A 13302-nucleotide genomic window follows, 5' to 3' on the forward strand; every position below is an offset into this window, starting at 1 on the left:
CCAGGTGATTCTGTGATTATGATGAGCAGTTGTATTAAATCTGTTTCTAGCTGATTCATTTTGGAGTCATGCTCTGAAATACTGGAAGAAAGTCCAAAAATCTTTTTAAAAGCTTGGTGAATTAAAAGTAGTATGTTCGCTTTTAGATTGTTTTAAACTAAATCACTGCAAAGGCTGCACTGACACATGCTGTTTATTAAATACTTAATATATAATCAGATGAATTTTCTTGTGCAAAAACAACAAAATTACAGTATGTGCTTACCCACTGTACTTCAGGAGAAGAAATTAAATCTTCTCACTGACAGGTTACTGGTGTGAATAGTAACACAAGTTTGATTAAGATTATTAATGACATTCTAAAGGATGTTTATTCTTTCGTGGTCTTTCAATGGCTGGAATGAAACAATGTAGGAAAGTCAATCTAAGGATGCATTATTTCATTTACATTTTTATTCAGAAGGAGACTGTGTTTAAGAATGTGTTGAAATGGTTTGGGCTTGCTCGTGCGGTACCTGGCCATATTGTTGGAAGTCTGATTACGTTATCTTCAGACAGCATCTGTTAGGGAAATACTGTGTTGTTGTCTGATCTTATGGACAGATTGTTCATTGTCACAGCTGACTGGTTAAGATCCTGGTGGAGTACACGTAATGTTTCAAAACCTAGCATGCATCTTCTTAAAAAGTGCTTCTGTTTTTTGAGAAGGATATTTTTACAGCCTTTATTATTAAAAATTTATCTTCAGTTGTGCACTGAAATGAATGAACCAGTTTTACAGGTGTTTGTATTGTTCCATATTTTTGTCCTGTGACCTGGAGCAAGAAATACCAGTGTGCTGAATGCTGATGAAAGCCTAGTCACTGCACTGTCTTGCCTGCTGGAGAACTGAACTGGTGCTGCCTCCTTACTAAAGTTCAGCCCTACATGTTCCAGAAATAAAACATGGAATACTTTGCAGTGACATAATTTGTGCCTTTTTGGTTCACTTTTTCTGAGTTGCCTGTAATGCTCTCTTAATGTCAAAATTGACTCAAAACTGCCTCCAAGATAGGAGTTAAGCCAAAGTATGTGAGGCATGAGTTAATAAGTGATACTCTGTTTTTAGTATGTAAAATGGAGATAGCATTACTGATATATTTGAAAAAATCTTGGACAGAGCATTGTTTAATATTTTCTGGAGTATTTTGTTGTATTGACAGAAGGGCTGTTATAAGGGATAGTTCCCCTTCCATTGAATGCAAGAAAGTGTGAAGGAACTGAAAGGGAGAAAAATTGTTGTCTTCTATCCCCATTTTTTGAAGAAAAATTGTCCTATAAAAAGAAAAAGAAGATAATTTTTAAAAAATCAGATCACCAAACAGTCACAGTCCTGTTAACAAATGAGAGTATTTTGTCTCATATGTAAGTGAGTGAAGATAGAGGCTGTTGGCGTAATAGATCTGAAAGCAGGGATTTAGAGGATATTTACTTGTCATATGAGAAAATCAAAGAGCTGTGATATATGTTGCTTCTCAGAGAGTGTGTTATTCTCAGAAGTTTGTTACTTCTCTTTATACCTTTGCCCATTTTTCTGTCTAATTGTTTATTCTAAATGAGATAGTTTTTTGGTCAGAGAAAGGCAAATTGATTTCAGAGAAACTTGCAAAAAGCCAGCAGCTGTTCAGGTGAAAATTAGGTGTACGGTCACTTAAATGGAAAGAATTCTATCTGTCTCGTCATCTGCCTTGAATTGTTTGGTAGCTGGTGTCACTTCAGTGTTAATAGTAGTTTGGAAATAAATTTATCTGTGCCTACCAATGCGTTTGGCTGCTGTGATCTGCTGAGGCAAGGATATTAAGTTAACCAGGAGAATGTTGCTTAAGAATGCTGGTTAGAAACATTTATGCTGAGGCAAACTACTGCAGAGTACAGTATAAAATCACATGCTTTGGGTGACAGTGTTTTTTGGGGCCATCTGTTTTACTATTAACTATAAAGTAATAAAGATGTTTGTTATAGATTCAGGTTTTAGGGAGAGTAAACAAAAACAGAAAACCCTATTGGAAATTAGAGATGCTTGAGCTAAAAAGGTCAATCTGTCTCTTACAGTTTTGCATATTCAGATATGCTATTCTCTGCTACTGCCTCTTATACATGTATTGGTATGTACTGTAAGATACATAAGGGGAGATAACAAGTATTCTTCACTTAATTATCTAAGAAACCCTGAAAATTACCATAAGTATTTCAGAATACACTGGATTTTGAAACATACAGTTCTAGCCTAAATTCTTATGAAAGCATCTGTGCAGATTTGCAATCTATTGTTTTCATAAATGTAACAAATGTGATGTGTAAGACAAAACTTAATTGAACCACTTTTTTTTTACATGAGGGTAAATTTACTGTGGAAATTTAAGAGGAAATGGGAAACTTCTTGCTATTAATACTCTCAATTTCAAGAAGTAGAGGACATATGAATAGCTGTAAACATGCAGTTTAAAGTAGCTGAGTTTTCTGTTGAATTTTAATTTCCCATATGGAATGAATTCTTCATAGATTGGTTTGTGTAAATAATCATTACACTTCCAAAAGAGAACATGGTATGGCATCACTACAGTATATGCTGTAATGAAACCTGCAGCATTTGTATTTCTTTGTGATATGGTACGTTCAAATAATATTGCATGGTGATTAAGGGATTCCTTTAGAAATTTACACATTAAGAAGATTCACGTAACAAATTGATAAGTTAGGGCTTACAGATATTACTAATATTTCTGTAATTCCCTTTTCCAACTTTGAGCCAATTAATATTTGCTAATTATGAGAGTCTTTAAAAATATTCTCTACATATTTGGATCCAGATCATAATGGCATTCATTTTTACCTGTTTTTCTTGCAAATGTGAGACATTCATTAGCATTCTAGATTATTGCATTAGTTACAGCTGAACGTACATAACAGTGTACTTCTAAGATGATTACACAGAAGGAATAAGTTACAAGAACTAAAAAATTAAACTGTGAAATTTTTCTTTGTTTTTATTATTACCAGAAAGCAAAATAATGCAGAAAGGTGGGAGTTCTTAATATAGTCTTACAAAGTCATTCTCTTGTATGTAAGACAATTACCAGTTGGCAACCTAATTCTGAAGTTACTTTCTTCTTTTGTTTTATTGTAGGTCCCAAGTCTTATCCCTGTTCTGATATTTATATTGGGAAGACCTTTGGAGCCTGCACTTTACAGGGATATATTGTATACTTTGCCTTCACTTGGTGTACACAAGGTCAGAATGAAAGTTCTTTGAGTCAAATGAAAACTGCATCAATAAGCAATCATTTATTTACCAAAAAAAAGAAGTGATTTAGGCTGAGAAATCCATAGCTTGCTTAAAATAATAACTGACTTGCAAGCATAGGCATTACTTTGTAATATTTTGGATGGAATATGCCATTTGAGTAAGGTGAAAAGTATGATATGCTTTTTTGTCTGTAGCATACCATTATTGTTTTTAGATAGCCTAAAAAGATGTTCTTTAATTCATTGGTTTCCAGCTTCTTTCTGACATTGCTGTTGGACAGTTACATAACTGTGATAGTTGGTCCAAATAATGATTTGTAGATTTGTGAACCTTCTTGGACATTAAAAAGAAAAAGCCAACCCAGTAACTTTTGGTTAACAAAATCTCTTCCAGGTTTGTGTAGCTCAGATTTTACGATCCATACACATGCTGGGGAGCACACCAAAGCTTAGAGCTGTTACTCTGCGTCTGATGACATCTTTGTGGGAAAGACAGGTTAGAAAATTCTTGCAGTGTCTCTGGGTATAACTACAATTTGTAAACTTCATTTCTTCTAACCAGGAAAGGAAATTTGTTTTGGAGCATTGCTTCCGCTAGTAATCTCATTTTCAGCAATATAATTGAAATGGTGAATGTGATGCCTTTGATTATGTTTTAGTGAAAATTTCAGTTATACATAATTCAGGAAAGCTACTTTTCATTTCAACAAGAAGAAAATTACGATTTTTGAGAGGTGGGTTTCTGTTTAACATAACATGGTAAAAACAAGACTTTAATAAAAAGGCAGTAACTTGCTTCTTTGTTTATGAATCAGCAATAAAGATAGCATCTGCAAAAGTTACTAAGATCTCATTACTGCATTGAACTCTGATGAAGAAAAGCAAACTATGGTATGCAGTAAAAGTAGAATTTAGAAGTCAAGTAAAACTCTTAGCAATCAAAAATCTTGTCACCAAGATAATTTTTATGTTAAATTACTTTTAGGATCGAATTTACCCAGAATTACAGAAGTTCTTGGCAACATCTGATGTACCCTCTTTGTCAGTTGACAAGGATGCTCAATGGGAAAAAGTGATTGCTAAAGCTGCCTGTATAAGAGATATTTGTAAACAGAGGTAAGTAGAAGAGTTTGTTATCAATCTTATGTCTTTGTATGGGAAAACTTTTTCAGATAAGCTGCATAATTATTTCTAGCTAATCTGTTTGACTAATTATGGCTAATGCTATGGCTAGTATTTTTCTAGTTGTGCAAGACACTGACTCACAAACTGTTAATCTCAATTACTTACATATCATTGATTTAAAAGGATGTATAAGTAATTTTAAAGTTAGTGGAAAAGATCTATCTTCATTATAAACAAAACAAGGGTCCTGCAACTAATCCAGAACAGAAACCTAAAGCATACCAATTCCAAATTTTAAAAAAGAGTAATGCACCACTGGAAGAAATATCTAAGTCTTTTGATCTGTTCAAAGAAAGATTAAATACTTTTCTACAAGTATTTTTTTCATCACACGCAAATTATGGGTCTTTATTCAGATCTAGTACTGGCTGTGTAACACAGTAATTAATTATAGAATTATAAAATGGCTTGGGTTGAAAAGGACCACAATGATCACTTAGTTTCAACCCCCCTGCTACATGCAGAGTCACCAACCAGCAGACCAGGCTGCCCAGAGCCACATCCAGCCTGGCCTTGAATGCCTCCAGGGATGGGGCATCCACAACCTTCTTGGGCAACCTGTTCCAGTGCGTCACCACCTCTGTGTGAAAAACTTCCTCCTAATATCTAACCTAAACCTCCCCTGTCTCACTTTAAAACCATTCCCCCTTGTCCTATCACTATCCACTCTCGTAAACAACCATTCCCCCTCCTGTTTATACTCTCCCTTCACGTATTGGAAGGTCACAGTGAGGTCTCCTTGGAGCCTTACCTTTTCTAAGCCAAACAGTCCCAATTCCCACCTTTTTTCATAGAAGAGGTGCTCCAGCCCTGTGACCATCTTAGTGGCCTTCCTTTGGACCCGCTCCAAGAGCTCCATGTCTTTCTTGTGCTGGGGCCCCAGGCATGGATGCAAGTCCTCCAGATGGGGCCTCACAAGAGCTGAGTAGAGGGGGACAATATCTCCCTCTCCCTGCTGGCCACCCCTTTTTTAATGCAGCCCAGAACACAGTTGGCCTTCTGGGCTGCAAGCACACACGTCCAGCTTCTTGTCCACCAGGACCCCCAAGTCCTTCTCCACAGGGCTGCTCTCAGGAACTTCTTCTCCAAGTCTGTATAAGTACCTGGGACTGCCCTGGCCCAAGTGCAGCTCTCTGCACTTGGCCTTGTTGAACCTCATTCGGTTCACTTGGGCTCACTTCTCCAGCCTGTACCGGTCCTTCTGGATAGCTTCCCTTCCCTCACATTTATCAACTGCACTGCTCAGCTTGGTGTCATCTGCAAACTTGCTGAGAGTGCACTCAATTCCATCAATGTAATCTTTTAGAATACACAACATTCTTACAAAAAGAGTTCCGTAGCTTATCTACTTGGTTTTTCATTGCAAACTCTGTGCCTGCTGATCTACTTCTCTATCACTCCACCTTTAAAATACCCAACTGCTTCATTCCATTTTTCTCCTTTGCATTCTAGTTTGTCTGTTTTAGTTATCACTTTTATATAATTGATACTTAGTAAATTTTTCTGTACAGAGTACAGTTGTTTATATGTGTGAATACTGCCCTACTGCCCTATATCTTTGTGTTTTTTCCTGTAGGCCATACCAGCATGGAGCAGATATGTTGGCTGCAATTTCCCAGGTGTTGAATGAATGCACAAAACCTGATCAAGCTTCACCTGCTGCTATTGTCTTACAGGGTCTTCAGGCACTTTGTGAGGCTGAGGTAAAGTCAAATTACCTTATCAGTGTCTTGCATGTTTTGCTTGTGGATAATGTTACTTTTCCCTCAGTTGAATTTATTTTTTTTTTTCACAAATACGGCTACATAGAATTCTTCTCTCCCCACATTACTTGACTTTTCCTGTGAAAAGTTTTACTGTTTTACTATGAATTTTCACTGCAGCAGGCAAGGTGGTTGGTTTAGAATTTAATCAGCATGATAGTTTGTGTCAGAAACATTCTTTCAGGCATTTTTCCTTCAAATTTGAAGAAGAGCAGCTGTGTGGAACATAATTTTGATTAGATGGAAAGTATGTAAATCATTTGTCATATCTTCTTACTGGGCTGTCCTTTTGTCTTTTATTCACACAGTTCATCTGGTGTAGGGTATCAAATCACTTGTAGTGAAATCACTTGTATTATTTGTATTTTAAAATAATACCTTCATTACTAGTAATGAGGATGGGTGAGCATCAGAATGTGTTACTGTCTCCATCCTTGGAGGTTTTCAAGTTGCATTGGATAATATCCTGAACAACTGTATTTGATCTCATAGTGACTCTTCTTGAAAAGGAGGTTGAACTAGAAAACTTCTTGCCAGCTCAACCCAACTGTCAAGATCCTATGATATCCCTGAATTAGGAGCCAAGATTCCTCCTTTTCAGTGATAATCCATATGTGGTGATGCAGATGTGCTGAGAATCATCCTCTAAACAAACTGTGGACTATGTAGGCTATGTCTAAGTTAGTGAACTATCGCAATCACAGAACTAATAGTACCCTACAGGAGTATGTGATTACTTGTTCACTGCCAAGCAGCGATCTTAAGTTTGTGTGCTTCCTGACCCAGTGCAATGATTACCACAATGAAAGCGGTCCAATAAAAGAATGCAGTCATTACCGCACTGTACATGTCCAATCACAACAGTGGTTCAAGAGCAATACAGAAATGGCAAGTGTTCCATAGACATTATTATTTAATATAGTTACGTTTCACACAATAGGTATTAAGAACCATTTCAAGAATAAAAATGCTAAGCATACTGTTTTAAACCCTCTTCCAGCATTTTTGTGCAAGTGGTTTCTGTTTGTTCCTTCAATCCATATTTCTTTGTTTTATTGATCAAAAAGAAACCAGCATAGCAGAGGAATATAACGAACTGAAATCTTATGTGAGAACAAATTATATTGACTGAGTTTGACATACAGATGTAATTGCAAAGCTGGATGTAGTTTAAAACTACTGTATTGCAGTGTTTCTGAGGGGTTGATGCTCGGTCCGGTCTTGTTCAACATCTTCATCAATGATCTTGATGAGGGGATGTGCGTGGTTCTTGATTTTATTCTGGGTAATATCTGCAAGCTGTAGAAGTCATAGTTGGTTAGGGCAAAAAAGAAAGAGATTTTCTGTTGCATATCAAGTGCTGAAAGTGAAAGGGGAACGGGTTCCTCAAAGGTAACTGAATCTCATATAGATTTTGGATATGAGTATTTAATTTTTAAAAAATGTATATATTTGAAGATCAGTTAAGCAGATACATAAGACTAAGCATATTTTTTACTGTAACACTTCCCAGTTTGTGTTGAACTTGAATAAGAATTCTGTTCTGGTGTCTTTTTCACTGCCTGCAAACAGTTTTGGGCCACTCACTACAAGAAAGACATCGAGGCCCTGAAATATGTCCACAGAAGGGCAGCAAAGCTGGAGCACAGGTCTTACAAGGAATAGCTGAGGGAGCTGGAATTGTTTAGTCTGGAGAAGAGGCAGCTCAGGGGTGACCTCATCACTATCTATAATTCCCTCAAAGAAGACTGTGGTGAGGGGGGACTCAGCTTCTTCTCCCATGCAACTAGCAACAGGACTAGGGAAGAGAGAATAACTTTCTGGTTCCTAACATAATTTCAAAGTGAGATTTGAAAGGATAAATTTTTCTGAGGACTTGGAATGCAGATGACAAGACTCCAAATCCATAATTCATAGAATAAAAAGTCGTTCCATGATTTTCAGACATGTTTCACAATTTTAAGTAACACTTGGAAGTGTGATATTACTGACATCTGCATTTTCTCATAGAGTGATTTCATTTTCTTATTTCTGATTCATTTTTGTTTAATTATCAGCTGTTTAAAAACTGACCTGCTTAGCGCAGGTCTTAGTATTGTATTATTGTTTATTTTACTTTGAGTTCTCTGCAATGATTTCTGGATTCCTGCAGTTTTATGTTCTTCCTTTCTGTTCTACAAATTTATCAGGATTTATTGTGTTTGAGCATAAAGGACATTTTGTTTTGGAGCTTTCTCTGCTTTCATGCTGTTAGAATTCCATAGACAGCTTGCTGTTAAGCTAAAAAATGAAGTAAAATAATTATAATGTACAAAGACAAATTATGCATCTGCATCTTTATTTGTATTGCTGCAGTTGCCCTATTTTTCCTACAGAGGAGCTGCTTTATCTGGTAAGGGTTCATCTAGAATTATTGTATACAAGTAAATTTTTAACATGCTTGTAGGATTTTTGATCTGTTTTGTTTTTGTTTTTTTTTTAATACAACTTACATTAATTCATATTTACAAGTGATAAGAAAGAAAGCAAATTCTAGAAACAAACATTGTGCCTTGCAGGTTGGAATTGCTGTTATTAACGCTGCCTTCCACTTTCCCTTCAGGTTGTTTGTATTAATTCTACATGGAATGCTCTGTCACCAAAGCTGAGTTGTGATACAAGACCCCTTATTTTAAAAGCACTGAATGAACTGTTTGCTCTTGTTCCCTCATTAACAGTGAATACAAATGAATATGAGGTATGTACCCCAGACTACAATGAATCTCTTCTTTCTTTATATTGTTGTATATGTTTGACAAATACATGTATATTTTTGCCTATCATTAAATTGCAGCCCCTCACAATACACATTCCCATGCCATTTCACAGCTTTAGTTTGCATTAATGAATCCTCACAGGCTGTTTTTGTAGTTCAGGCCAGTACCTTTTGTCTTTCTTAATTCAGTGCACATTAAAAAAGCAGACTGTGTGAAGTAACTTGATTTCAATTGCATTCTTGCTTAAAGAAAAACTAAATGTATGTGTTGTCTACTTTTATAGAAGTTCAAAGCTCAAGTTCTCAGCTTCCTGTGGAAAAACACGCAACACAAGGTAGGTGACAACTGAAAATGTTAATTCTGGATGTCTATATTAGTAATGGTGTTAATAAATGGTGTCAGCAACTAGGTATTAGATTTGATACTTTTCCATCAAGAAAAGTTATCAGTTGTTTTGTGGAAGCATTTTCTTCTTGTTGTTGAATGTTTAAACCTGTTATTGAAGCAGTGTGATGTACAAGAAAAATGGTAGCTAGCTGCTAGTCCTGAGATTTGCAGCTCCCACGAAGAATTGACCCACCAAAGTAATTTGAGTCCTGTGATAGGCTTCAGCATTGACATAGAAGAATTCCTTTGGCTAAGCCAAAACTGTGGTAACTAGCTAATTTGGAAAATGTCTAAAATAAGATTTTACATTACTTAGGTAAGTACAAAATGTAGATATTAATTCAGACCAATTGCGTGGGTATGTACACTGGGATATTGTAACTGGGAATGTTGGGCTACCATAGCCATAAAGTTAGTAGAACCAAAGAACTTTAGTTTAAACGTAGCTTGTATTTCTACATAAACTACACCTACAGCAGTAGTATAGTAATCAGTATGATGTCAGGCCTAGATAACTGGTTTTATTAGTGTGCATTTTATTGATAAAGTACAAAGTAATTTGGAGAATATCTCAGGAAAGCACTACTGTTCAAAGAAAAGAGTTGGTTACTCTTTTTCAGCATTCAGTGTTTAGTGGATAGGCTTTTTGTACAGGAAATGTTTGGTGTGTATCAGTGCTATTTGCTGTGTTTGTGATTTTCATTTTTTTTCCTGCTAATTTTTTAGGATGCCATTGTAGCTGTTTCAGCCTACAAATCGCTCTCATCATTTGGCTCTGACGAACATACAATTCTTCATCTTCCTGAACAGGTAGCAATGTTGTATTTTTAGTAGTAAGGGACATCACTTGCATTTGTTATCAGTTTTATCCTGTGAATGATGCATCATCTCTATGAGACAACTGAGAGTTTCAAAGTAAAGAGTGAGAATTCCTGCTAGTGCAACGATACTGATATGATTAGCATAACTAAGGTTTATGAGAGGGAAAACTTGCGAGTAGGAGCTAAGCAGTCAGAAGGTAGTTTTTCTTGTTTGAGTGGTCAAATCAGCACATGATTCATTAGGCGCCAGATTTGCACTAGATGCTCTTATGATAATGTATGCAACTGAGTCTTTACACCAAAGAACACTCATGACCACTTCCATCCACTGCAGTAATACTCATGCTTTGTGCTCTTGTTCCTGAAATGGGCAAGTTGATTTGAGAAATAGGTGCTTGTTTTGAACTGAGCTGAAAACTTTACCAACATTATTCTATACTTCTACAGCACGGTATTTTGTTTTTGTTTTGTTTTGTTTTGTTTTTTTGTTGATTAAAAACCACAGCCAGAAAGTATTTGAGATCACTTATTAGACATCTTGTTGAATATGTAAAGGGCTGTTAAAATCTGAAACTTCAGTCCGATCGGTTGAATCAATAACCTTACAAAGTGGAAGAGTAGAAGGAAATGAATGAATAAGATTTTCTTTGTGAATTATTTTCTCTTTTAGAAGAACATTGTAGGGTGGCAAAGTTTACTGGACAATACTCAGAACTCCATTGGTACTTTATAATATAGTGAATACCTCTGTGAGATTTTAGTTCCTGCATTATTAAGGAGTGGGCTCAGTTTGGGAAATATAACTGCATATTATGAAAATACAGAGAATTAAAATTAAAAAAAGCGTACTTGCTGTATATAAATCAGTTGAAAGAGTTGAGCGCAAGCCTTGCAAATGAAAAACATGTTTGCAGAGAAGAGCACAAGACAAAATAAGGGAAGTCTCCTACCACTGTTGTAATGCCATTTCTCTTCTGTGGTGATACGTAGTTCAGTATTACTTGTACTGTTACTTCACAGTTATCAGAAGAGAAATATATTTCCATTAAACACACTGGAAATATTTTGCAGTTCTTCAAATTCTAAAAATTACATCAAAATACAACATGCAGAACATTTTTAGTATAAAGTATAAAGCATGGCTTATTTCTGTGCTCGGAGAAGAATGAGAATAATAATTTAGTAATACTGTTTCAATCTGCAAGCATCAAGACTAATTTTATTACTGCAGATATCATGGATTATATATTCATGTGATTTTTATTGACCAGTTCTGCATTTCATTCAGGTAGAAGGTAAGCTTTAATTCTTTCAGCCCCAGTTAATGAAATGGATTGAAATTAATGAAATAGGAACTTTCCGTATTTAGTTGCTGTTTTTGATGTTTGAAATCATGAAAGATAATGAGGATTCAGAGATTTGTTCTGATGCTTCTATTTTTAATCTTCTAGGCACGAATGGAAATTAACTCAGTGGAGGAGACAGATGTGAATGAAGATGAGGAAGAGAGGGAGGTGGATCTTTTTGTTCCAGGTTCTTCGTATATCAAGTTGCTGTCTCTAACACCAGATCCTGTATTAGGAGGTACAGTGTGTTCGGTGTTTAAGGTTGTTTTGTGGATTTGTAACAGCAATGACTGTACATGCGTTTGGCTTTCTTGTAATGACATCATGTTGAAGCACAGGCTGTTGTTTTTTTTTTTTTTCTGTCAGCTTAAAACTTCAGAGGAAAATAAGACCTGCAACTCAGTCTGCGGAAGACAGTGGGTCAGAGGTCCTGGTGCTGGGGAAAAAAAAAAACAAACACTTCCAATGCTTTTTAAAAATCCTTATTTATAATGTCTAGTCCACTAGAAAAATAAAGTTGCCCATGATGTATTTTCTGGTGTCCAAATAGCCATTGTCTCATTACAGTGCCAAGAGGAAGGGCTGTGCAGGCATTCTTAGAGGCAGCTGTCTATTTTAGTCTATGACAGATGGAGGGGAAAAAAAAAACATATGATATTTCCTGATATGAAATAGATTACATGCTTTTTTACAATATATAAGTAAAATACTAAAGCAATGCAATATGCAAAATCCATTCAATCAATGAAGATATCAGTGCTATGTTTATGTGTATGAAAACTGAAGTATCCTTTATGAGTTGTTTACCAGATGATGCATTTGTTTTGACAACTAGGGAGTTGAATCACCTTTAGTATTTGTTGGTGGGTGTTCTTTTTTCTTTTTTCTTTTTTTTTTTTTTAATTTGAGTTCACTCAATTACCATAGTTAATGCTGTCTTTCACTTCCAGTCTTCATTTTCTAACACATGAAGTTAACAGAATGTTAATGAAATTAATTTCAGCTTAGTAGATGAAGGACCTATATGCTTTTTAGGGAAAAGATCTGTTACTCGGGCTTTCCAGTGAAGCCTTTGCTTGGGTGCATCAAAGTTTAAAGGAAATATTTGCTTCCATTAGATACCCCTCTTATTTTTTGTTGTTGAATCCATAAGCTCTCAATTGCATTTTTTACTTCTTTGTCCCTCCCTCCTTGTTAAGTCCTTGCAAGGGGAAGAAAATCTTTAAATTTTTTCAGCATCCACATGCCTCTTCCTGAAGATATGAACACATCTGCTGTGGTAACTGCAGTTAAAACACAAGCTCCAAAAATAAGATGGTCCTGGTTCTGGCAATACTATTAAATTGTGGGATTTTCTTTTTTTTCCAAGAGTTCTCCCACTCTGTATGAGGAAAATATCTGAAACTGCAAATCTACAGGATGCATTTCTGCAACAGAGCTGAGAAAAATTAGAAAACAGTAAAAGTAAACTTTCTATGGCCGTTAGTTAGAACATGCTGCAATTCCAATTTACTATATAGTACTGTGAATTCTGACATTTTTCTCTGAAGGATGTTGGTCTTATATATGTAGTTTCCCTTCCTGCTATAACACAAAGACTTATCAGATTTACTACTGATCAGATTTACTACTACTCTGTTATCATAAAATCATAGAATGGCCTGGGTTGAAAAGGGTTATGAAGCTGATTTGGAAAAAAATATTGCTAAAAATTATGTAACCATCATGAAAATAGGAAATGTAAATGTTAGAAGCTCCA

At 35.7% G+C, this 13302-nt stretch overlaps 1 protein-coding gene across 2 annotated transcripts in view; it reads left to right on the plus strand.

The window, feature by feature from the left end:
* Positions 1 to 13302, plus strand: part of FOCAD (focadhesin) — a 91543-nt gene that overhangs the window by 34438 nt on the left and 43803 nt on the right. For both annotated transcript variants that reach the window (XM_042877483.1, XM_042877485.1), the window contains exons 13-20: positions 3167 to 3271; positions 3680 to 3781; positions 4271 to 4401; positions 6047 to 6173; positions 8836 to 8970; positions 9273 to 9323; positions 10103 to 10186; positions 11649 to 11781. In XM_042877483.1, the coding sequence (XP_042733417.1) occupies positions 3167 to 3271; positions 3680 to 3781; positions 4271 to 4401; positions 6047 to 6173; positions 8836 to 8970; positions 9273 to 9323; positions 10103 to 10186; positions 11649 to 11781 (868 nt within the window). The remainder of the gene's footprint in view (positions 1 to 3166; positions 3272 to 3679; positions 3782 to 4270; positions 4402 to 6046; positions 6174 to 8835; positions 8971 to 9272; positions 9324 to 10102; positions 10187 to 11648; positions 11782 to 13302) is intronic.

The sequence above is a fragment of the Lagopus leucura genome, unplaced genomic scaffold (genome assembly GCF_019238085.1).
Source record: "Lagopus leucura isolate 7727_CA_CO unplaced genomic scaffold, USGS_WTPT01 Super-Scaffold_100018, whole genome shotgun sequence".
In the NCBI taxonomy this organism is placed as follows: Eukaryota; Metazoa; Chordata; class Aves; order Galliformes; family Phasianidae; genus Lagopus; species Lagopus leucura.